At 37.8% G+C, this 26,007-nt stretch overlaps 1 protein-coding gene across 5 annotated transcripts in view; it reads right to left on the bottom strand.

Annotated features, from left to right (window-relative positions):
* GABRB3 (gamma-aminobutyric acid type A receptor subunit beta3) overlaps window positions 1-26,007 on the bottom strand; it is a 226,065-nt gene that overhangs the window by 33,847 nt on the left and 166,211 nt on the right. For all 5 annotated transcript variants that reach the window (XM_035714122.2, XM_025437407.3, XM_035714121.2 and 2 more), the window contains 2 exons: window positions 7,480-7,562; window positions 4,584-4,721 (listed from right to left, as the gene is read on the bottom strand). In XM_035714122.2, the coding sequence (XP_035570015.1) occupies window positions 4,584-4,721; window positions 7,480-7,562 (221 nt within the window). The remainder of the gene's footprint in view (window positions 1-4,583; window positions 4,722-7,479; window positions 7,563-26,007) is intronic.

Raw genomic sequence — 26,007 nt, 5'->3', positions numbered from 1 at the left:
TCAATTGAGAGCAGGCTTCAAAGTTAAGTTCAGTAAAAATTTCTTACATTACTCCTAAAGGCTTATGTGGAAGGCCAATATCTTTTCAGATTTCAATCAAAAGAATTTCAAAGACTAATCTAGTTTTGTACTTACTTTAAAAATACATTTTCAATATTTCCTGCAATTTTATCATAGATCCCTAATGGGTTCTTACAGAAGTAGATGACACATTAAATAGAAATACATTGACTATAGTAAATACATTTTTATTTTAATGGTTAAGACAGAAAGAAAATGCCACGTCATCTCACATGTAGGTAACAAGCTGCAGGAGGGTGAGGATCCCCCTTTGCATTGTTTCTTGTCCTTCTCTATCCTTTTTATTCCAGCTTCCTTTTTCTTAGAAAGCCTATTCATACATGTTTTCAGGTTTGGCATCATCCTATAGACTGCAGGTGCCAAAGAATAATTTGAGTACTCACTTTATAAACTCGATCAATAAAAAGTATGAGACCTTGCAATTTGTGACACTTTGGATGGACCTAAAGGTTATAATGCCAAGTGAAATAAGTCAAACGGAGAAAGACAAGTACCATATGATTCATGTATATGTAAAATCTAACAACAAAACAAATGTAAAAACAATGCAGAAACAGACACATATATACAGAGAACAAACTAATGGTTGCCAGAGGTCGAGGGTGTAGGGGATGCATAAAATAGCTGAAGGAGAGTAGGAGGTACAAACTTCCAGTTATAGAATGAATAAGTCACAGTGATGAAAGGTACAGCATCGGGAGTATAGTCAATGCTATTATAGTAGCGTTGTACTGTGACAGATGGTAGCTACACTTGTGGCAAGCATAGCATAATGTATAGAGAGCTGTCAAATCATTATGTTGTACATCTGAAACTAATGTAACAATGTGTGAATTATACTTTAATAAAAAATTTAAATATAATTCTGGATCAAGAAGGAATATTTGTCATAGATCCAGGACCTTCCAAGAAATCTAGTAGATTGAAATAGTGAATGACATAATAATGAGCCTAATGAGAATAATTTATTTTCTTTTTCTCTTTGATTTTCAAGAAGAATCTATATTTGGGGTTTGGGCATTTTGTGAAAATCTTGAGCACCTGGTTATGAGTCAATAAATTAATTCAGAAGATCGTTATTGCATGCCTTACATATATGAAAATGAGGGTAATATTATTTGACAGAAATTAATAATGTTTGACAGCTGATAAAGGAATGGTACAGTCAATGTGTAATTCAAAGTTTTCCAAAGGAAAATGATAACTGATAGACCCTTTTAAGGAAAGCCAAGTGGACAGGTTTGAACGGTCCATTGAAAACGTCCTGGATTTGGAGAGGAAAAATGGGAAGAAAATATGTCAAATGTGGGCTGTATCAGAAACAAAAGTCTTTGGGCATAATGCAGTAGTATATGCATGGAGGAGAGAGAAAGAGTTAGATATGACAACTATGATGACATCTTCGTGCTGGGGACATTGTGAGCTAAACTGAGGAGGACAGGTTGATGCTACATGTGTATTCAAGGTGAAGGAGCCTGAATCCTATGCTGCAGACAAAGGCCACATCAAAGTGACGGAATTGAGTAATGGTTTCATGAAAATGGTATTACTTATCTAGCAGCAAAGTGCAGGTGAACAGGAAGGCAGAGGCACATTTCCTGCCACCAAAGATTTCTGGGTGTTGAATGAAATGATTTTGGGGCCTTGGATTAGGAATTTGGAGGCTGCCTCCGATCCCAATATCAGTTTTTAAAAACCTGCATAAAACAGTGGTCATCAAGAACACATGGCCCATTAGCAGACATATTAAGGAGAGAGTGGCATAGACTCTAAAGACGGATACTGTGGACATTATTTGTCATTCCAGCTATGTACTCAACTCACCTGTTTTGTAAAACTCTTTATAATATAAATACATAAAAGTGTAGAAAATGATCATTTAAGATAAAGCATAAAAAGACTAGTTTTTAAAATCCTTGCCATCTTTACAGCCCCCAAATGGGCAGGATAAGGGCAAGGAGGATAAAGCACAAAATCTCACTTGCATGATACTGAGAATGAACATCTCCCGAAATCTTGCACTCTATCTGCCTTGCTTGCTTCCTGAGTCGAGGCTCGCCTCCACACATTGTCCTGAAGACCTATGTGCCTGCCCCATGTTTACCTCCGGGCCAAAGTAGAGGTGGAGAGAATCACATTGAATCCTCATCACAGACTCTGTCTGCTCCAAATACACCTCCATGGCATTTGTTCTTATTCAACCCCCTTTTTGAGAATTCTGTCAGGCTAGAGAATTCTTCAATCCAGTTGACTGATCAAAGTCTCATTAATTCAGAACACTTGTGGCAAGGGAAAGAAATCCGTGCCATATTTAATTTTAAAATAAATTTTAAACCACATGGCTTATGCCACTTTTTATGAATAGGCCAATTAGAATAATTATGAACTGTAAGTTCTTTTTTAAAAAGTTATTATTGAAGTACAGTTGACATACAATATAAAATATAAACCTCTTTGAAGGTTTGAGAGGTTTGTAACTGCTATGGAATCCCTGGCTTATATCTTGCAAATGTCAGAACTTAGTAAGTGCCAGGAAGAAGACATACTACACTCTGATGTGCTGATGGCTCTATGCATAGTTTAACTATTATTCCCCACATCTGTAGTATCTATTTTTCCAGATATATGTGGGATATTTTCTACCATGTAAATACTTCAAAGAAAGGCAAAGACTGCACTTCGAAAAAAAAATTGTCCCTGACTGGTTTTGAGGTGGAGGATTCAGGAAGGCCATTCTAAGTGGTTGCATTTTCCCGTGGAAGAAATGCACCCTCCACACACACCTCATCCAGCTTTCTGATGAGGTTGCATAAAAATGCAATAAGAGATCCTCATGGCAGCACACTAATGGCCACAACAGTGATTTTTCAAGACCAAGGCAGACATGGGCATTTAATTCCATCAAAGGAATACTGCCCCTACACTCTGAACAGACCTTCTGCTCATACCACCTGGAGCATGCAAGTTTAAATCCCAGTTCTAGAAGAGGTAAATCATTTTATCTAATGCATTACATGGCAAATTTCTTGGTTGTAGAAAGCATTCCTTAATTGTAACCTCATATATTTGCTGGATTTTACTGCCCATCCAGGTGAGTACCTCTGGAGACTACAGGGATAGTTGTAGCACCTCTTGCAACAAAGAATAAAGTGGCACTGCATAAAAATGGCCTTGATTGATGTCTTAAATATTCAGACTTTTGTCTATACTTGGCATGTCCCTTTGGTTCTTAAAGGCTGGGGTGGAGAAGAGGGAAGCTGGCTCTTGACTCATTGTTCATTTACTCAGGGACAATTGCTGTATGCCTAGGTCATGTCAGGCATTATACAACATGGGGATAAAGCTAAACTGTGACTAGGGCAGGACCCTCTTAATGGAGATGTATCTTTGAGGAGAGAGGCACAGCAGAGCTAGACGAAGGTAAGTGCAGCATATTCGGAATGCACCATAGCCACTTAACTGAGCCTGGGGAGGCAGTGTGCAGGTGTGCAGGACACCAGGGTCAAAAAGCCTTCCCAGAGGAAGTAGCATCTAGATAAAGCTAAGGAATGAGTTGGAGGTGACCAAGTGAAGGGGAAATAGGTGATTGTGGGTCACAGGCATTCTAGTCAGAGGCAACAGGAAGAGAGAGCAGGCCTTCCTTGGGCTTCATGAATGCTTCATAAGACTAAAGCTAACTGCCAACTACTTGTTATTGTTCAACCAATATTGATAGGAGAAAGCTGAGGTGGGAGGTTCCAGCTCTGCCTATATTTAGCATTTCAACTCTGAGTTTGTAGTCTTTATAATACTTTACAATTTACAAAGCACTTTTACTTCTGATCTCAATTACAATATATGGCACTCAACAGGAATGCAAAGGTAACAAGAAAGCACTGCACAAATTAAAATACATATAGTTGCAATTTAATAAAACCTCAGCAAGGACAGACAGGAGAGCAGAACATACCTTCTCGTCTTTAGACAACTGAAACAAAGGTGACAATGAAACCTAGGCCAGGGCAACTTTAACCAGATAGTATCAGGAGATGATCATGTTTCAAGAGGCATCCCTAACTGAGGGTGGGCCAACTTCTTGGACCACCAGGGTAACTGCTACCCTAGAAGTGGGGAGAAAGTCTCTTATTTCTGGGAGGAGAACAACACCACTTCCTCAGATCTTCTTCCTTCCTCCCTACTTTCCTACCTTCCTGTTTACCTCCAAGGTCATCAATGGCCTCCAAACTGTCCAGAGATGAGACTGTCTAAACATGCATTGGTTAAATTTACTCTTAGTTTTTTAACTTCTCAATAATCAGCCCTTGAGTACATCTCCTTGTCAGGTGATCTTTCCTTCCCATCAAAGCTTATCAATCCCTTTAGATACAGAGAAAAGGAATACCTAACATGATCAATTATTGATGGTGGTATATCTTTGGTGACCCAATGCTATAAGTCAGTTTGACAGTTTCATTAGGAAACCATCACTGCCTACTCAGCCAGTGAGTGGACACAGGACTCACCTGTGGCAAAGACGACATTCCTTGAGACTAGACGATGCTCCACAATAGAGAACTGTGGGAGCTCAATCCTCTCCACTCCAGTGACAGCCTTATCGCCACCACGCCAGTAAAATTCAATGTCATCTGTAGTATAGCCATCTGCCAGGAGAGAAAGCAGGGACATGGCAGAAATAAAGAAATCATCATTTTATTTATGCAAGGCTAAAGAAACTATAACTAATAAAACTGATAAGATGAAATAACAGCTTGCTCACATTTGAAGTTTAGATTTGTTACATGTGCTCACCTATGAGAAAAAAAGTCATCAAAGAACTAACTTTTGAATATTTTTGGTACCTGTTCTGAAAAGAACTTGGGAGGCTGAATGCTCTGACCAGAATTTTGTTTGCAAATCCTAATTGTAGAGTTGGACTGGGCATTGCATAGAAATAAATTTAAAATATATATATTAACTGAAGATGACAGTTCTAAGGAAAAAGTGAAAACTCAAGTATAAAGAATTCTGGAAAGGCAACTCCTCTGAAAAGCTATGGAAAAGTTAAAACACTGAGAGTGAATTTAACCAATCAAGGTTTGATAATATCAGAAACTCTCAAGGAGGGACGCCTGAGTGACTCAGTGGTTGAGCATCTCCCTTTGGCTCAGGTCGTGATCCTGGGATCCTGGGATCAAGTCCCACATCGGGCCCCCTGCAAGGAGCCTGCTTCTCCCTCTGCCTGTGTCTCTGCCTCTCTGTCTCTGTCTCTCATCATTAAGTAAATAAAATCTTTAAAAAAAAGAAACTATGGGCAAAATAGTGTCCTCCTTGGCATTGTTGGATGGCTTCATCAGGTATTCCTGGCTATGAGGTTTGCCATCTATAGAAATGCCTTTTGTTGGGATACTCTTGGCCCTTAAAAGAGGAGGGTTTATTTGCTGGATTATAGCTCCAAGTCCAGCTCTTAGCACGGTGTTCATATTCACTTGGTAATCAATCAATCAATGCTTCTTCAGAATGAAGAAACAGGACAATAAAGGTTGACATTTCTTGTAGCACCCAAGAGTCTTCTAAGGGATTCGATCAACTTTATCAGTAAGGTTGATTAAAACTCACACCTAGAGAAAAATACCCTATCAGTATAATGGACATTTTGATTTGAATGCACAATACAGCATAAGGCAGACACTCCATATTTGACAAATAGACCAAAGCTATGGGGATGATTGCTCTCTGTGGCAAATGTCATCTCCTTTGTTCCATCTGCTACACTCTCTCCCTGGATCATGGTGGTTAGTTTCTGTCTCCTACCTTCCCTCTGACTTCCTGACATTCCATTCTCATCTGGCAGCCATGGCAATTATTCTAAATGCATATATCTTATCAAGCCACTTATCTGCTTAAATCCCTCAAATGTTTCCAAACACATTAGTGAAACAAGTTCAGACTTCTGACTAGGATGCCAAGAATCTACAGGATTCTATGTACATCCACTCCCTCTCCCTTGCTCACCCAGCCCAGCACCACTGGTCTTCTGGCTGTGGCTCAAACCAGCATACTGTGCCGAGGGCTTGTGTGCCTCCCCCTTGTGTAGGGGCTCACACTTTCTCACATTTCCATCTTGACTTAAATAAAACCTTTTGCATATGTGTGTAGTCAGATCACCAGAAAACCCTTTCTTCCACTCAAATGCTTTAACTACAGATTCTCTGAAGACAAGTGGCCTCACACTTTCTGAGGAAATCTCTTTGATAATAGACCTTCCTACCTATCATCCCCTTCAGTTCAAACATCATAGTAACAGAATCTGTACTCTCTGAGACTACTCAATATGTGTCCAGACATTTGGAGTAGAAGTTGCTTCCTTACTTAGGTCACAAATCTGCCTTCCTGAAACTTTCTATAACCTCACTGGTATTTGTACCTTCTGGCTACACAGACTCCACTTAATTTCTAAGACAGTGTTTCAACTATTAGGAAATCATCATCTTTCTTCTGAGCTTTCTATCCCATATGCTAAACCTCTACAGATGATTCCATTATGCATCACTTGACATGATCTCATGTCCCTTACTTTCTGAAAACACAGCTTTCAGAAAACTTAACAGTGATGTAGAGTGGAAGTAAGGGGGCACAGTAAGGCCAGCTCTATATGGGATGAAAACTCTGGCCTACATTGAGCACAGCTTCCCAGTATGTTTACAATTTATACTCACTTATCACCACAAATGCATCAAGTAACACTGTAGTCATTTACCATTCCCTTCAAAGAAATCCATATAAAATAGACAAGACTAAATCCAATTGAGACATTATAAACCAATCTATGAGAAACCAGGATAAGTGACAACAGCAACAGCAACACCTGGATATGCCAGGAGATGTAGTTCAGGTAGCAGGCAGGACCCTGGTTTGTTAGATAATAAAGATGCAGCTCTTATCCCTAAGAAGTATGCAACACTGAATTATCAATAAAGCATCTGAATACTCTTCAAATTGAGAAAGTTGCCAAAATGCAGGAATAGCCTGCTTGTAAAGCTGAGTTCCTGATGGGAAATAAGTTTTACTCCAGTTGCCCAGGTTCCCAGGAATATAGCCATTCATGTGTGATGAAGCCTATTGTGAGAAAATTGCATCTCAGTGTTTGTTCTCTTCTCACTGAATGGATCAAGATGAGGAGCGTTTGCTTTCTTATATTTCAGCACAGCAAGCAGACTCTCTTAATCAGATTAGAGTGGGGAACTGAGTCTCTGTCTCTGTCTCTCTCATGACAACATAATTTGCAAAGCAGAGGATTAAACCTCCCATCTTTAAGATAGTTAAAAACTATGGCAAGAAAATTATAAATGCCTTGGAGAAGAGGCCAAATAATGACAAGGCCTAAAATACAGTGAATGAAAAAGAAGTACAGATACACACAGCTTTCAATTTCCAGTGTGCAGTTCTGCTCGTCCAAGGGGTATCTTCTCAAGTCCATCATGCATGCTGCAGTTGTGGTGATTCTGAAATACAGAGATGAAGGCAGATATTAAAGATGGGATAAGAAATGTAGCAGGAAAACAGCTTCCAGCTAAACAATGAGTAGCCCCCATCTAGGGCCCTTTTTCCCCCAAAGTACACCTGATTAAATATATTTCATAACATATACTTAAATAAGTTTTCAGTATTTTATAGGCCAGATTGATCAAGAAAAGCAACACAAAACCTCTAAATCTGACAAAATTATTCATGGAGCCTTGTAGACTGTGGGAAATCAAGGACAGAGACAGGGTTTTCTAAGGAAAATTTTGTCTTCAATTTTTGTTCTGCCTCCTTGTTTAGTGATTCTTTAACCTTTATAGCACCGGGAAAACTTATGTGTGGCAACAACACTGATTAAATCAAGATTGGATTCTTTGATTTTCATGTGAAGTGTCTAAGTAGCTACAGATTCACAGGCTGTACTTTTTTTTTTTTTTAGATTTTATTTATTTATTTATGGAGGAGAGAGAGAGAGAGAGAGAGAGGCAGAGGGAGAAGCAGGCTCCATGCAGGGAGCCTGACGTGGGACTCCATCCCGGATCTCTAGGATCAGGCACTGGACTGAAGGCAGCGCTAAACCGCTGAGCCACCTGGGCTGCCCCACAGGCTGTACTTTGAATCTTTCAGCCAAGCTTCTGCTTGATCTTATTCTATTATAGTTGTCTGCCGGGCTGTACCCTAATGCTCCTGAGCTTCTCACCATGCAATCATCCGTCTTTTCAAAGGGAGTAATTTGGCTTCTATGTTATCGATTATGAATCAAAATTCAGTGGGTTGGCTTTACCTGGTGTCAGCTGCAACCATGGAAAAAATTTATATCATGGCCCAAGGAGAGTTAGGCCTCCACCATGCAATGGTTAAATCAACTGTACATTAAGAAACAACACTTCTAAAAATGTCAAGTCTATTTCCTACTCTGTCTATAGTCTCATTTGAGGGAAATCAACCTACACAAAGCCTGTGTTGAAATGCTATTAAGCTACTATGTTTTATACCCTTTTTCTCTTGAATGCCTTCCCTTTTTCAACTCAATTATAGATGACTGGATTGGGATGGGGTCCTGATTCAAGGGCAGTCAACCATTAGTTGATCAAGAATCTACGATGTGGCCTGACTTAAAGGTAGAATGGAGGTAAAAGGATTCTCTTCCATGGAAGTGAATTAAAGACAGGGTAAGAATGGAACTGACCTTGTAAGTTCATAAATTAGAGGCTTGCAATGTCATTTTCCAATTGAGAGTGAGTCATAAGAAAGTGTAGCAGAGATAGAGAAAATTCCAATTGGATGACTGAGAAGACAATGGTCACTATGGCCAGGCCACAGAATGTGGCCTTGCAAGTTATGTACTACCTATCTCAGGGAACAGCATTTTTATGGCTTACATGGAAGCGTGTAATTGGTAGCCCTGGCTATACTCATTTAGTGGTGGATAAGAATGAAGAAGTAAAAATGTCTCCTTCTAAGATCCTTAGAGTTACCCTCTGAATTCCCAACCACCTTCCATATTCTACCTTTCTTGAGGGCTAATATTCAGCTTTCTTCAGATAGCCTTCCACATAAATATCCACAACAAACCTTCTACTACTTTGAGCAGCGTTAGCAAGTTCTGTTCCTATCAGCAGATCTTAACCAAACCACTAGTAAAACACCAGGCATGTGCCAGTTCTGTTGGGATTCTCTCATTTAACCTAAACACAGTAGTAAAGCATGTCCTTCTATTAGCATCTGGATAAATGGCAAGTTGAGAAAAGTTTTACTTTTCAACGGCTAAGAAGAGCAGTGAGGGAAAAATGTCAACATACTTGGCAATCATGGGTAAATACTAAATTATTCTCTACAAATGGTATGCAAGTGTCATACAGACATATGCTATAGGACCCATACCCATGGTGAAAGTGTCCTTTCCAAATGTCCTAACACTTTCAAGTATCACTCCAAGGAGTGGATTACATTCTATAATCCAAAGTCAACACCTAGCTCTTTGGTATATTATTCTACAGCATCCAGTTTTCTAGCCAACTGTAGAATAAACCTCACACTTTTAAATTCTGGCATGTTTTCTGGCATACTGACAACCCAACATCCACATAAGATGCCTCTAAGGCAAAACTAGAAAAAGGTCCTGTTAAAGTTATGAATTTTTATGAAGAAAAGAAAAAGATCTCTACTAAAAATACTCAAACTTTTAAAAGTTCCTATATATTTTGATGCCTATTCATTTGAAAAGAGTCAATAAAAGAGACTATTATTTTCTATTTGTTTTTATTATTCATCTTCATCTTCAATGCTACCCATAAAATAAATGCAAACAAGCAGGAACATGAACACATCCAAATTAGGGATGCACACTGGCCGTGGCATTTATGTAGTGTGTTTCATGGACATTACTGGAAGTGGAACATGACATTGGAAGAATCTGTAAAAGGGACCCCCAGTATACTTGTCTTCTCTTCTCATTCTGCCATAAGACTGGTTATTCATGGAAACTAATGAGAATGAAGATACAACCGTTCAAAATCTTTGGGATGCAACAAAAGCAGTCCTGAGGGGGAAATACATCGCAATACAAGCATCCATTCAAATTCAAAAACTGCAAAGAACTCAAATACAAAAGCTAACCTTACACATAAAGGAGCTAGAGAAAAAACAGCAAATAGATCATACACCCAGCAGAAGAAGAGCGTTAATAAAGATTTGAGCAGAACTCAATGAAATCAAGACCAGAAGAACTCTGGGACAGATCAACAAAACCAGGAGTTGGTTCTTGGAAAGAATTAATAAGATAGATAAACCATTAGCCAGCCTTATTAAAATGAAGAGAGAGAAGACTCAAATTAATAAAATCATGAATGAGAAAGGAGAGATCACTACCAACACCAAGGAAATACAAACGATTTTAAAAACATATTATGAACAGCTATACGCCAATAAATTAGGCAATCTAGAGGAAATGGATGCATTCCTGGAAAGCCACAAACTACCAAAACTGGAACAGGAAGAAATAGAAAACCTGAACAGGCCAATAACCAGGGAGGAAATTGAAGTAGTCATCAAAATCCTCCCAAGACACCAAAGTCCAGGGCCAGATGGCTTCCCAGGGGAATTCTAGCTAACGTTTAAAGAAGAAACCATACATATTCTACTAAAGCTGTTTGGAAAGATAGAAAGAGATGGAGTACTTCCAAATTCGTTCTATGAGGCCAGCATCACCTTAATTCCAAAACCAGACAAAGACTCCACCAAAAAGGAGAATTACAGACCAATATCCCTGATGAACATGGATGCAAAAATTCTCAACAAGATACTGGCCAATAGGATCCAACAGTACATTAAGAAAATTATTCACCATGACCAAGTAGGATTTATCCCCAGGACACAAGGCTGGTTCAACACTCATAAAACAATCAATGTGATTCATCATATCAGCAAAAGATGCAAGGCTGTTTCAACACTCGTAAAATAATCAATGTGATTCATTATATTAGCAAGAGAAAAACCAAGAACCATATGATCCTCTCATTAGATGCAAAGAAAGCATTTGACAAAATACAGCATCCATTCCTGATCCAAACTCTTCAGAGTGTAGGGATAGAGGGAACATTCCTAGACATCTTAAAAGCCATCTACGAAAAGCCCACAGCAAATATCATTCTCAATGGGGAAGCAGTGGGAGCCTTTCCCCTAAGATCAGGAACAAGACAGGGATGTCCACTCTCACCACTACTATTCAACATAGTACTGGAAGTCCTAACCTCAGCAATCAGACAACAAAAAGACATTAAAGGTATTCAAATTGGCAAAGAAGAAGTCAAACTTTCCCTCTTCGCCAATGACATGATACTCTACATAGAGCACCCAAAAGCCTCCACTCCAAGATTGCTAGAACTCATACAGCAATTTGGTAGCGTGGCAGGATACAAAATCAATGCCCAGAAATCAGTGGCATTTCTATACACTAACAATGAGACTGAAGAAAGAGAAATTAAGGAGTCAGTCCCATTTACAATTGCACCCAAAAGCATAGGATACCTAGGAATAAACCTAACCAAAGAGGTAAAGGATCTATACCCTCAAAACTATAGAACACTTCTGAAAGAAATTGAGGAAGACACAAAGAGATGGAAAAATATTCTAGGCTCATGGATTGGCAGAATTAATATTGTGAAAATGTCAATGTTACCCAGGGCAATTTACACATTTAATGCAATCCCTATCAAAATACCATGGACTTTCTCCAGAGAGTTAGAACAAATTATTTTAAGATTTGTGTGGAATCAGAAAAGACCCCGAATAGCCAGGGGAATTTTAAAAAAGAAAACCATATCTGGGGGCATCACAATGCCAGATTTCAGGTTGTACTACAAAGCTGTGGTCATCAAGACAGTGTGGTACTGGCACAAAAACACACACAGAGATCAATGGAACAGAATAGAGAACCCAGAAGTGGACCCTGAACTTTATGGTCAACTAATATTCGACAAAGCAGGAAAGACTATCCATTGGAAGAAAGACAGTCTCTTCAATAAATGGTGCTGGGAAAATTGGACATCCACATGCAGAAGAATGAAACTAGACCACTCTCTTGCACCAGACACAAAGATAAACTCAAAATGGATGAAAGATCTAATGTGAGACAAGATTCCATCAAAATCCTAGAGGAGAACACAGGCAACACCCTTTTTGAACTTGGCCACAGTAACTTCTTGCAAGATACATCCACGAAGGCAAAAGAAACAAAAGCAAAAATGAACTATTGGGACTTCCTCAAGATAAGAAGCTTTTGCACAGCAAAGGATACAGTCAACAAAACTCAAAGACAACCTACCGAATGGGAGAAGATATTTGCAAATGACCTATCCGATAAAGGGTTAGTTTCCAAGATCTATAAAGAACGTATTAAACTCACCAGCAAAGAAGCAAACAATCCAATCCTGAAATGGGCAAAAGTCATGAAGAGAAATCTCACAGAGGAAGACATAGACATGGCCAACACGCACATGAGAAAATGCTCCGCATCACTGGCCATCAGGGAAATACAAATCAAAACCACAATGAGATACCACCTCACACCAGTGAGAATGGGGAAAATTAACAAGGCAGGAAACCACAAATGTTGGAGAGGATGTGGAGAAAAGGGAACCCTCTTACACTGTTGGTGGGATTGTGAACTGGTGCAGCCACTCTGGAAAACTGTGTGGAGGTTCCTCAAAGAGTTAAAAAAAACCTGCCCTAGACCCAGCAATTGCACTATTGGGGATTTACCCCAAAGATACAGATGCAGTGAATCGCCGGGACACCTGCACCCCAATGTTTCTAGCAGCAATGTCCACAATAGCCAGACTGTGGAAGGAGCCTCGGTGTCCATCAAAAGATGAATGGATAAAGAAGATGTGGTCTATGTATACAATGGAATATTACTCAGCCATTAGAAATGACAAATACCATTTGCTTCAACGTGGATGGAACTGTAGGGTATTATGCTGAGTGAAGTAAGTCAATTGGAGAAGGAAAAACGTTGTATGTTCTCATTCATTTGGGGAATATAAATAATAGTGAAAAGGAATATAAGGGAAGGGAGAAGAAATGTGTGGGAAATATCAGAAAGGGAGACAGAACATAAAGACTAACTCTGGGAAACGAACTAGGGGTGGTGGAAGGGGAGGAGGGCGGGGGGTGGGGGTGAATGTGTGCCGAGCATTGAGGGGGGCACTTGAGGGGATGAGCGCTGGGTGTTATTTTGTATGTTGGTAAATTGAACACCAATAAAAAATAAATTTATTATAAAAATAAATAAATAAAATAAAAATAAAAACATAAAAAATAAAAAGTAAAAAAAATAAAAGACTGGTTATAAAATGGAGTCCTTTTCCAATTTATTTGGGGAATAAGGTAAAAAATATGTATTTACTACTCTTTTTCCTAAGGAAGAAATAACATAGAAAACCCTCTCCTAGTGGAAACTAGGACACAGGAGCCTACTCCTGCTACAAAAGATAAGCACAGGGAAAACACAGTAGAAGGAAAGAGGTCTGTGTGCCACTAGGACAGAAAGGCACAAAAATGGAAAGGTGAGGGGCAGGCAGAGAGATGAAGGGTGCAGAGGCCAGAACAAGTTGGCTAGCTTCATGACTGGTTTGGGGAGTGAACTTTTTTGCATGACTTGGCCAAATATTGAAGATTAGAACTTTGTAGAAACTGTAGGAGGGAATTTGAGTCTGCAGGACTAAGGGCTTAAGCCTAGCTAATGCATATGGATCAAGGGTAGGGATGCCACAATGTCTGAGCTCTATTTGCATAATCCCCAACATCCACACACAACTTTCATATTTTCCCCAATAAACTTTATTTGTCTTGGGAGGAGAACTTTACCATATCTAGCTCACTTCCACATCCCTTTGTAATCTGAGGATTCTATTCCTATTTCTAAGGAATAGTATGGCAGGGTCAGTGAGAAAATGAGTGGATGAAGGTTTCTGCAGTATTACTCTTCAGTAGATGCTTTTGGGGGAGTATCATTGTTCCTTTTTTTGTTTTCTGATTGAGAGAGAGCAGTGCTAAGTCTCCATAGCTGTAATTTATGCTTATGATAGCAAAGCAGAGAAAGATGGTAACTAAATGACAGAAAAATTATCTACCATTCAATATGTCCTTTTTTTATGAATAATTACACTTTGAGGGTGCTGAAAGTAGAAAGTTAAACAAAAAGATAAATCAGTAGAAAAGTGATAGGTAGAGGACTGGGAAACATTATATAAAAGGATGTTGATTTATTATCTTGGTGCTCAGGATGGCATGCAGTTATATATGTATTATGTAACATTGGTTGAGAGTAGTTTTGTTCTCAGCTCTATGCTCAGTCCTTGAACATTCATGTATTTAATTAATAACCATACTATTATTATTATCATTCCCATTTGGCAGATAAACAAACAAAGGCTAGGAAACAGTAAGTAGGTTTGTCACATTTACAATGGTATTATAAGGCAGATACAACATTCAGATCCTTCTGCCTTAAAGGATAACATACTGTATATTCAACTTTTAAATCCTACTAGTGAGTGAGGCTCTTGTTGAAGAGCAAAGAAGGTACAGAAATTTGTAACTTGATATATAGATACACATATATGCATATATAACACATATACACATAATATATACATATAAAATATATACACACAGAGACTATATATATACATATATATAATATTCTCATTATATATGTGACAATTTGTAAATACAATATATATATATATAGGAAGAAAATATATATTCTACATGCTATACCTGCAGTAACAGTAGTGACATTCAACTCATTGTGGAATAAGGTAGAATTTAGTAGATAGTCTTGCTTTTATAAGTGATAGATTCCTAAAGATGTGCTTAACAGTCAAACGTGTGAAAAGTCAAGGAATAAATTCAAAGCTTATAAGGGGATCACTATCCCCAGCAAATTAAAAATCTTATTATGTGATACCAGCCATCTTAGGACACCATCTATAGTATCTGTGTGTCCTTTGCCTGAACAGTTTAGTGAGGAAGCCTGAGTCAAGGAGACCCATGGCTTTTTGGCATATCACAGGGTTTTCACTTTGTCTCAACTAAGATTATGAGATGTACTTTGGTGTCAGCATTTTTGAACTTCCAAAAATTGAAAATAGTAATAAGGGCAGATGTAAACTCTTCATGTCATTGCACAAATGCAGAATTCCCCACAGATCACCTAGAGAGGCTGCTGTGGAAATGTTTCTTTTGGCTGCCACAGAACATTTGCCTGAAATGTCCACTTGTTGGCCAGGGTAGAAAAATACCCCTTGCCAATGCTGCTGGGAAAGGTAGACTATGGGCAGACCGTGGGATCCTTACTTATAGTGAATCATTAAGCAATGCACACAAACTCTTTACCAACTTGTACTAACCATTTAGATGCATGGTAAATACCAGACAGGACAGAAATGAAAATGTCCTGACTAGCATTCTCAGAGCCCTTCTAGAACTAAAGTACCTCAGCCCTAGCTACCTCTCCTCTGATTTAATGTTTTTATTACACTTAGAACCATCTATAATTGGAACATCTATTTGTTGACTTGCAGGTCCCTTTATTTCCTCAGGTGAGTATGAGAGCAGGGTTTCCTCTTTCTTGTCAGCAGCCATCTCCCCAGTGCCTGGAATAGCTCCCCCATGCACACAGCAGATTACCCATAAATAGTCATTGAACAAAACAATGACTTTGATGATTTGGGAGCCAGGCATAAGCAGAAGTACTCAAGAAGTGAAAAGTGAAAAGAGATTGCTTAGCCCTTCTTGATTTTAATCCCCAAAATAAAGTGCAAGAGGGAACACCTATCATCTCTCAAGCACTCCAAGCAGGAGCTTTGGCCCTGCATGATTAAATGACTCACTGAGAACTCCATAGGCTTACTGGTCAAGATGCTTGGTGACACCCCCTGCATTAATAGCCAGGTAGTCTCTGTGAATCCTTCTGCTGCAGAATGCTTAGCAGGCCAAAGTTGATGCCCATAAGTTTTGTGGCCTGGCCTGCAGGGAAGATGACTGCAAAATGCAGCCATCAGCAACTTCCTGGCTTTCTGATCATAATCTTATTAAACAATAGGGCCCAGGAGCAAGTTAGCTGCACCTCCTGTGTGACCTCTGGCTTGCACTTGTGATGCCTAAATAAGAACTCTGGGAGATAGTTGTATCCATGGCCATGGGATAGCAGCACATGTGACCTATTGCTTTGTAGGTAACCACTTAGCCCCTTGCAACAGCTCTATGGTAACTCATAGTTCTCATCTTCCTGGTTCTCCATATGCCAACTTCATCAGGCATTTTTCCAGGAATAGGAACTCAGATGCTAGTATCAAGGGCCTAAGTCAAATAATTCAAACTGACTATTATTCTAAAGCAAGTGCTTACTATTATTCAATGTGGAGAAAACACAAGGCATAAACCTACATTTAAGTTATTATAATTTTTGTTTTGTTTTACAAAAAAACATAAGAAAATACATTCACAGAACTGTCTGAAAGCTTTTGCTATGCAGATTCATTGAGCATGTTGCTGGGAAAGTTGTTGGGTTAAATTGACTGTGTTGGCAGCCCCATTCTTTCCTTGCTTCCCAATATCCACTCTCTTAGCCATGTCATTTGCAGTTCTTCTCACTATAAAGAAGCTGTCTGCCCACCTCCTGAATAAGGGCCAACTTTGTGACTTGCTTTGTCTGACAGAATATGTGGAAGTGACAATGTGTCGGTCTCAAACTTAGCTTCCAAGAGGCATTCTCTTTCTTTTGTGCTTCTGCCTTTGCTGTGAGAAAACCATGCCCAGATGAATTTGCTGGTCCTAGGAGGAGAATGGCCATGGGTAACAGGATGGAGGTGCCCACTCATCCTTGCAGAGACCACCCACCCCAGGTCTGTGAGTGAGCTAAACAGGATGAGCAGAGGTGCTGATTAATCACACAAACAAGTGATGAGGACTATCATCTGGCATTAAAGCTTTCTAGCTATTTGTTACACAGCAACATTGTGGCAATAGAAAAGAGATACAACAATCAACACAGGTAACAACATATATATGAAAGCATAAATTCTCCTATAAATAAATGGAACTCACAATATGTTACTTCTCAAGAGTGTCATAAGATAGCAAAGCCCTTTGTAGATACCATGTTTCTAAAACAGGAGCATCTATCTCTATGTTTCAGCATAAATTCACTATCATTTTAAAAATATCAATCTTGGTGAAATGAGTAGTCACATCAGGCAAGTGAGATAGGCCCTTATGCATCTCCTCCTGATTTTCAAACAATATGGTGATAAAGCAACACAAAGTCCAAAACTGGCAATAGTGCTGAAAACCAACAGTAACGTATACATACACCAGATCCTCAATCATCTGCTAGGAACAGAACTGTCAGAGTGGATGATTGAGGAAGTTATTAAGGAGAATACAGGCTTAACTCTCTGAAGAGGTAGGGAGGAACCAGTTTGAAAGAAACAGGAAAGTACACCCCAGCTATCTGGATCTGATTATATCATTCGACCAACTTTCACATCTAGATGTATGTTGTTCAAAATGGTAGACACTAGCACATGTAACTATTTTACATTTAAATTTTAAAGTAGTTAAAACGAAATCAAAATTTGAAATTCGATTTCAAATTCATTTGATGCACTAGCCACATTTCAAGTGCTCAATAGCCCATATGGTTGGCAGCTACTCTATCAAACAGTACAGATTATAGGACATCTTCTTCACCGCAGTAAGTTCCCCTGGAAAAGGATAGAATGACAGGATTGAGCTAGACAGAATGAGTGGTCTGGCCTTACCTGTTAACGCATTCCCTCAGTTTCCCTTGCCCCTCCTCACGCCCCACCTCTCTCCCTCTATAGCCTCAGAGGACACAACTATGGCTGAAAGTGGTTGGGGAACACAGCCATATGCATTGCTCAAAGAAAAGCCATTGCTGCTAAAGGCAGATATCCAAAGGACTGGAAGCCATGCATACCAGAATGGAAGATACCATTCGATACTCTATTCAAAGAGTTATACATTGCATCTGATTACAGGGCCCAGTCAATTAACCCAGTAGTCAGAAGTGGGGAGTCTTACTCTGAAAGAATACAATGAAGCAGAACAAATGGAGCACATTAACCAAATTTTCAGATTTATAGCCTAAGGGATTAAGGCTTCCAAGGTGAGAGTGAGGCTGAAAGAGACTCAGGTCACCATATCCATAGTCTCACTAGAAAATCACGTTGTCTAGAAAATCACTTTGTCTTTAGGATACTTCCTACCTTAGGATAATCATGAATAAAACAAAGAGGTGTTCTACAAAAAGTATGGAAGTGTAGAAAATGAAAGTTTAAACATTTGGAAGATATTATGTCTAGTAGTCATATGCATAGATGTATATGCTGTCTTTAGAACAAGAGCAGGGAGATAAAGGGAAAGAAGAGCCTGAGATAACGGCATAGATAGATGCTATAAAGCTAAGGAAAGTGTTAGGGTTCCCAGCCATAGGCACTGAATTAAAATTTATACTGAAGACAGATAGTAGAATTGACAATTCTGAAAATAATTTAATGATGTGGATGTCTTCTTAAACTTTAATGAGCATACAAGTCACTGAGGGGGTTTTGTTAAAATGCAGATTCTGAGCAGAAGTTATGGGGGTGGGTCTGTAGTTCTGATTTCCCAGATGATAGTGCTGCTGCTGGTCTGGGGACAATAATTAAAGTGGAAAGGAGAGGGCAAATTGTAGGACCTTCCTAAAGACAGAGAAGGAGACAAAGCTTTGAAAAAAGAGAGAAGATGATAGGTACAGAACAGAAAATGGTTATGAAACAGCTTTATTAGACAGAGCAAAAACAGCATACAAGTCAACAAATTAAACATGAAACAATAAAGAATTTTTTAATTGGGTTAAATATGCATAAAATTTACCATTTGCACCATTTTTAAGTGTACCATTTAGTGGAAAGTACATTCATATTACTGTGCAACCATCACCACCATCTATCTCCAGAACTTTTTCATCATCCCAAACAGAAACTCTACTTACTCTAGGGACCTCACATAAGTGGAATCATGTAATATTTTTCCTTTTGTGCCAGGCTTAGTTCATTTACTGTTTTCTAAATTCATTCTTGTTGCAGCATGTATCAGTATTGTATATCTTTTTAGGGCTAAATAATAGTCTATTGTATGCATATATCACATTTTGTTTATCCATGCATTAATGCACATTTGGTTTGTTTCTAACTATTGGTTGTGAATAATGTTGCTATGAACACTGATGTAAAAGTATCTGTTAGAAGGCAACCCGGGTGGCTCAGCGGTTTGGCACTGCCTTCGACCCAGGGCGTGATCCTGGAGACCCCAGATCGAGTCCCACGTCGGGCTCCTTGCATGGAGCCTGCTTCTCCCTTGGCCTGTGTCTCTGCCCCCCTCTCTCTCTCTCTCCGTTGCTCATGAATAAATAAAATATTTTTTAAAAACTATCTGTTAGAATCATTGTTTTTGTTTCTTTTGGTATATACCTAGAATTGGAGTTGCTCGACCTTAAAATAATTCTATGTTTAGCTTTTTGAGAAATTGTCATACTACTTTTCCCAGTGGCTGAACTGTTTTACATTCCCACCAGCAATGCATAAGGATTCCAATAACTCTATACTTTTGCCAACACTTCTTTTCTTTTCTTTTCTTTTCTTTTCTTTTCTTTTCTTTTCTTTCCTTTTCTTTTCTTTTCTTCTTTTCTTTTTTCTTTTCTTTTCTTTATTTTTTTTATATATTAGCCATCCTAATGAGTGTGAATTGATATCTCACCGTGGTTTTGATTTTCATTCTTAGTGATTGATAATGTTAAGCATCTTTTTGCTTGCTTATTGGCTATTTGTGTATCTTCTTTGGAGAAAGACTATTTAAGACCTTTGCCTATTATTAACCCAATTATTTGATTTTTTTTTGTTGTTATTGACTTATAGTTCTCTATAAACTACCTTTATCAGATATATGACTTGCAAATATTTTCTCCCATCCCATTGGTTGCCTTTCTAGCTTGTTGATTGTGTTCTGTGATGCACAGAAGTCTTTACTTTTTCTGTACTCCAATATTTTGTTGTTGTTCTTATTGCCTGTGATTTAATGCCATATCCTAGAAAGCACTAGGATAGATCCAATGTCATGAAGCTTTTCCTATCTTTTTCTAAGAGTTTTATAGTTTTAGCTCTTACATTTACATCTTTGATCCATTTTTAGTTCATTTTTGTACATGGTATAAGCATCCAACTTCATTCTTCTCATGTGGATATTCAGTTTTCCTAGCACTGTTAATTTTATTTATTTATTTTATTTTTTAATATTTTATTTATTCATGAGAGACACAGAGAGAAAGAAAGAGGGAGAGACACAGGCAGAGGGAGAAGCAGGCTCCATGCAGGGAGCCCGATGTGGGACTCGATCCTGGGTCTCCAGGATCACACCCTGGGCTGAAGGTGACGCCAAACCACTCGGCCACCGGGGCTGCCCTCCTAGCACTATTTGTTAAGAAGACTACTCAATGAAGAGTCTTTCCATTCCTGTCAAAAATGATTTGATCATATATATAAAAGTTTACTTCTGGGCTTTCTGTTTAATTCTACTTGTCAATGTGTCTCTTATTATGCCAGTATCACACTGTTTTGATTACCATGGCTTTGTAGTAAGTTTTGAAATCAGGAAATGTGAAATCTCCAAATTTGTTCTTCGTTTTTAGGATTATTTTGAATAATTAAGGTTCCATATGATTCCGTATGAGTTTTAGAATGGGGTTTTCCATTTTATAAAAAAGGGGGATGCTGGGATTTTGATAGAGATTACACTGAAACTGTAGATTCCTTTAGGTAGTATTTTCATCTTAACGATATCAAATCTTCCAATCAACGAATACAAGAGCTCTTTGTATTTAATTATGTCTCCTTTAAATTCCTTGAGCAATGGTTTTACAGTTTTAGGGTACAAATCTTTTGCCTCCATCATTAAATTTATTCCTAAGTATTTCATTCTTTTAGATGCTACTTTAAATGCAGTTGTCTTTTTAATGTCTTTTTTTTTGTTTGATCATCATTAATCAACATTGCAATTGTTATTTTTATGCTGATTTTGAAATCTGCAGTTTTGTTGAACCCATTTTTTAGATCTAACAGATTGGGGGTTATTGCATGGAATCTTTAGGTTTTATACATAAAATCATGTTATCTGAACACAATTTTACTCCTTTTCCAATTAAAACAAATATGGCAGATGCAGGCATCCTTGTTACTGACCTTAGGGGAAAAGATTTCAGCTTTTCACAAATGAGTATGACCTCAATTGGCAAAGGTTTTTTTCCTTAAGATTTACTTGTTTATTTTAGAGAGAAAGAGAGCATGCACAAGAGAGACAATGGGGAGAGTGACACAGGGAGAGAATCTTCAAGCAGAATCCCCACTGAACATAGAACCCAACTAAAGGCATGATCTTATGACCCATGAGATCATGACCTGAGCAGAAATCAAGAGTTGGATGCCTAACTGAGCTACCCAGGAGCCCTGAATTAGAAGTTTTTATGTACAGTCTTTATCATATGAGGAAGTTTCCATCAATTCCTACTTGGTTGCACATTTTATCATTAAAAGGTGTTGAATTTTGTTAAATGCTTTTTCTCCATCTATTGAGATAATTGTGTTTTTTCTTTTCATTTTGTTACATGCCATTTTATATTGAATCATAGTCATATTCCAAGAAAAAGTTCCACTTTGTCATGGTATGTTGCTGAATTCAGTTTGCTAATATTTTTGGGGGGGATTTCTGCATTAATATTCATAAGGGATATTGATCTGTGGCTTTCTCGTAATGTCTGTCTGGCTTTGGTATAGGGTAATACCTATACCAAAATACTCTTGCTTTATAGAAAGAGTAGAGCAATTCTTCCTCATCATTTTTTGGGAAGAGTTTGACCTTGTGTTAACTGGGGGTAATTCTTCACACATTTTAACTGGGGGTAATTTTTCTTTGCATGTTTGGTAGAATTCACCAGTGAAGCTATTTGATCCAGGGCTGTTTTTGTTGAGAGGTTTTTTAGTGACTGATTCAATTGCCACACTAATTGCAAGTCTGTTCAGATTTTTTTTCTTTATAATTCAGTTTTGGTAAATTGTATGTTTCCATGAATTTGTTCATCTAGATTATCCAATTTTGGGGGATACAATTTTTTCACAGTATTATCTTATAAATCTTTCAATTTCTGTAAAATTGGTAGCAATATTCTCCTTTTCATTTCTGATTTCTGTTGAGTCTTCTCTATTTTTTCTTAATTGGTCTATCTAAAGGCTTGTCCACTTAGTTGATCTTTTCTAAGGGCCAAATTTTCATTCCATTGATTTTCCACAGTGTTAGTACTCTCTATTTTATCAATCTATAGTCTGCTCTTTATTATTTTGATCCTTATGCTAGCTCTTTTAGTTCCTTAAGGTTAAGTTATAAAGTTGGATTCTTCTTTTCAATGTATGTGTCTACAGGTATAAATTTCCCTCTTCACTTGTTTCCCAGCATCTCATAAGTTTTGGTATTATTGCAGAACCATGTATTTCTCATTTCTGTTCCATATATTTGGAATCCTGATGTCTGGTATATTTGTAACTGGCAAATCTTAGAGAGTTAACTTATTGATATATGTTGTTCTTTGTCTTGTTATAGACTTTGACTAAAGTTTATTTCATCTTATGTTAGCATAGCCACTTCAGCTCTCTTTTGATTACTGTTTATAGGGAAATACACTTTTCTATCCTTTCACTTTAAATTTATGTACATTTTTAGATCTAAAGTGAGTCTCTTGTAAATAACATATAGGTGGATCCTGTTTTATTTTTTTATCTATTCTTCCAGTCTCTAGCTATTGTTGTGAAGAGTTTAATCCATTTCTATTTAAAGTAATTACTAATAAGGAAAGACTTCTACATTTTTTCTGTTTTCTGTATGTTCAGTAACTTTTTGTTCCTTCATTTACTCCATCTTTTACTTTTCTGTTTAGATGATTCTTTTTGTGTGAGATGTTTTGATTCTCTTCTTGTTCCCTTTATGTATATGCTACAGATGTTTTCTTTTTGGTTACCTGGGAATTATATATGACATCCTAATATTATAATGATATAATTTGAATTGACATAAACTTTAACACATATAAAATCTCTACTCAATTTGCTTTTCACACATCCTATGTTATCAATGTTAAAAATTGTATCTTTATATGTTTTGTACCTAATGACATAGCTCTATAATTACTTTTAAGCACTTGTCTTCAATAACAGAAAAAGTGTAGTTACAAAAAAAATTTAAAGTAATACTAGCTTTAGTTACCTTTATTGGAGATCTTTTAATATTCATATACCTTTAAGTTACTGTCTAACATCCTTTCATTTTAAATTGAAGACACACTTTATTTAACCTTTTTTGTGGGGCAGGTCTAGTGGTAATAAAATCCCTCAGCTTTTGCTTATCTGGGAAATTATTAATTCTTCCTCATTTCTGAAGGGCAGTTTTGCCAGATTTAGAATTCTCTTTTGATAGGTTTTATCTTTCAGCATTTCAAATACTTAATCATTCTACTGCCTTCTGGCTTCCAAGCTTTCTGATGAAAAAAATGGCTGGTAATCTGTTTTGAGGCTCCCGTATATAAAATGAGTCACTTCACTCTTGATGACTTCCAGATTCTCCCTGTGTCTGTGGCTTTTCACAATTTGGTTTCATGTGTCTTAGTAAGAGTCTCTGATTTTATCTTACTTGGAGTTCAATGAGCTTCTTGGATTCACAGATTCATGTTTTGTTTGTTTTTTTGTCAACTTCAGGAATTTTTTAGCGACTATTTCTTCAAATAATCTCCATGCATCTTTCTCACTCTCATCTCTTGGTGCACCTGATGGTTTCTCACAAATCCCTTAGGCTTCATTCACTTTTCTTGGATCATTTTTCTTTCTGTTCTCAGATTTGATCATTTTAATTTGTCTTATCTCCAAATTTGCTGATTCTTTCTTCTAGCTGCTGAAATCTGATGGTGAACCCCTTCTAGTGAATTCAATTCAATTACTGTGTTTTTTCAACTTCACAATTTGGTCCCTTTTATAATTTTATCTCTTTATTTTCTTTTGTTCATTTTATTCATGTATAATTTTCTCAGTTTCCTTTAGTTTCTTTGTCCATGTTTTCCCTTAATCTTTGAGCATAGTTAAGACAGACAATTTAGTCTTCATCCAGTAAGTCCAATGTCTGGGCATATTCAAGGACAATTTTGTCAATTTATTTTGTTCCTTTAAATGAGTCATGTTTTACTTTTTTTTATGTCTTGTGATATCTTTTCTTGAAAATTGGTCATTTGACTATTATAATGCTGTAACTCTAAAAACCATATTTTTTTCCTTCCCACAGGGACTGCGGTCTTTTTTTTGTTATTGTTATTCTTTTTTAGAAAAGCTTTAACAATTCACTTATTTTGATGTATTTCTAAACTTTTTTTAAAAGAATTTACTTGTCAGTAAAATCAGTAAAATCTTTGTTCTTTTTTTTTTTAAGATTTATTTATTTATGATAGACGGGGGGGGGGGGGGGGGGGGGGGGCGGGGCAGAGACACAGGCAGAGGAAGAAGCAGGCTCCATGCCAGGAACCCGACGTGTGACTCAATTCCGGGACCCCAGGATTGCACCCTGGGCCAAAGGCAGGCCCTAAACCGCTGAGCCACCCAGGGATCCCCAATCTTTGTTCTATTAGTTCATGTTCAGTTAATGTTTTAACAGAGATGTCTTTGAATGACAGGAGCTAAAACAACAAAAAACCCAAACAAACAAACAAACAAACAATAAATACAGCAAATAACTACCTCTTCTTGTCTTTACAGAATGGCTCTGTCCTTGCACATTCTTTCACCACTTAGCTAGGATGGCTCCGAGCCCTTAGGCCAAGGTAAAAACTTAAGGTCTTCTCAGGGCTTTTCTAAGAATATGTTTTGCATGGGCATATGCATAGCTTTTTAAATTCTGTATACTTAGCTGCTTTTGAATAACCTGATTTCTCAGAGTCTCACTCCAGCTTCTCTTTTGGGCCTTCTATGGTCTATTTTATATTTCCTTATTTTTAATTTTTTTATTGGAGTTCAATTTGCCAACATATAGCATATCACCCAGTGCTTATCCTGTCAAGTGCCCCCCTCAGTGCCTGTCACCCAGTCACCTCAACCCCCCCGCCTACCTCCCTTTCCACCACCCCTGTTCATTTCCCAGAGTTAGGTGTCTCTCATGTTGTCACCCTCTCTGATATTTCCCACTTATTTTCTCTCCTTTGCCCTTTATTCCCTTTCACTATTTTTTATATTCCCCAAATGAATGAGACCATATAATGTTTGTCCTTCTTCGATTAAATTATTTCACTCAGCATAATACTCTCCAGTTCCATCCACGTCGAAGCAAATGGTGGGTATTTGTCGTTTCTAATAGCTAAGTAATATTCCATTGTATACATACACTACAGCTTCTTTATCCATTTTCTATTTCTACCTCAGTCCTTTGCTCTAGACACCTGTGGGTTTGTAGATATGTAGCCTTTATGAGAATAATCTGCTTTTTTTCCTGCCTGCATTCTGAGTTATTTCTATAAATAGAGATGAGCAACTTGCTTCAGGCCTTCAGTTATCCTCCTGACAATTTAGAACATATGTACATAATAGTTTACAAACAAGGTCTCCTCTGTTCCCTCCAGTGCAAGTGAGGAAACGTAACGAGGCTGCCACCTGCCCCTGAACGAGGGAGGGAAAGGGTAAATAACAGGTAAAAAATGTCACAAAACTTTCCATCTCTTCTGAATATAGTTTTTTCTTTATTTGGCATTTGGTTGGCTTCTGCAAACTTTGGAATATT

Source organism: Canis lupus, chromosome 3 (genome assembly GCF_003254725.2).
Source record: "Canis lupus dingo isolate Sandy chromosome 3, ASM325472v2, whole genome shotgun sequence".
In the NCBI taxonomy this organism is placed as follows: Eukaryota; Metazoa; Chordata; class Mammalia; order Carnivora; family Canidae; genus Canis; species Canis lupus.
Note: the sequence above shows the minus strand (reverse complement) of the source record. Positions and strands in the feature narration are given on the sequence as shown.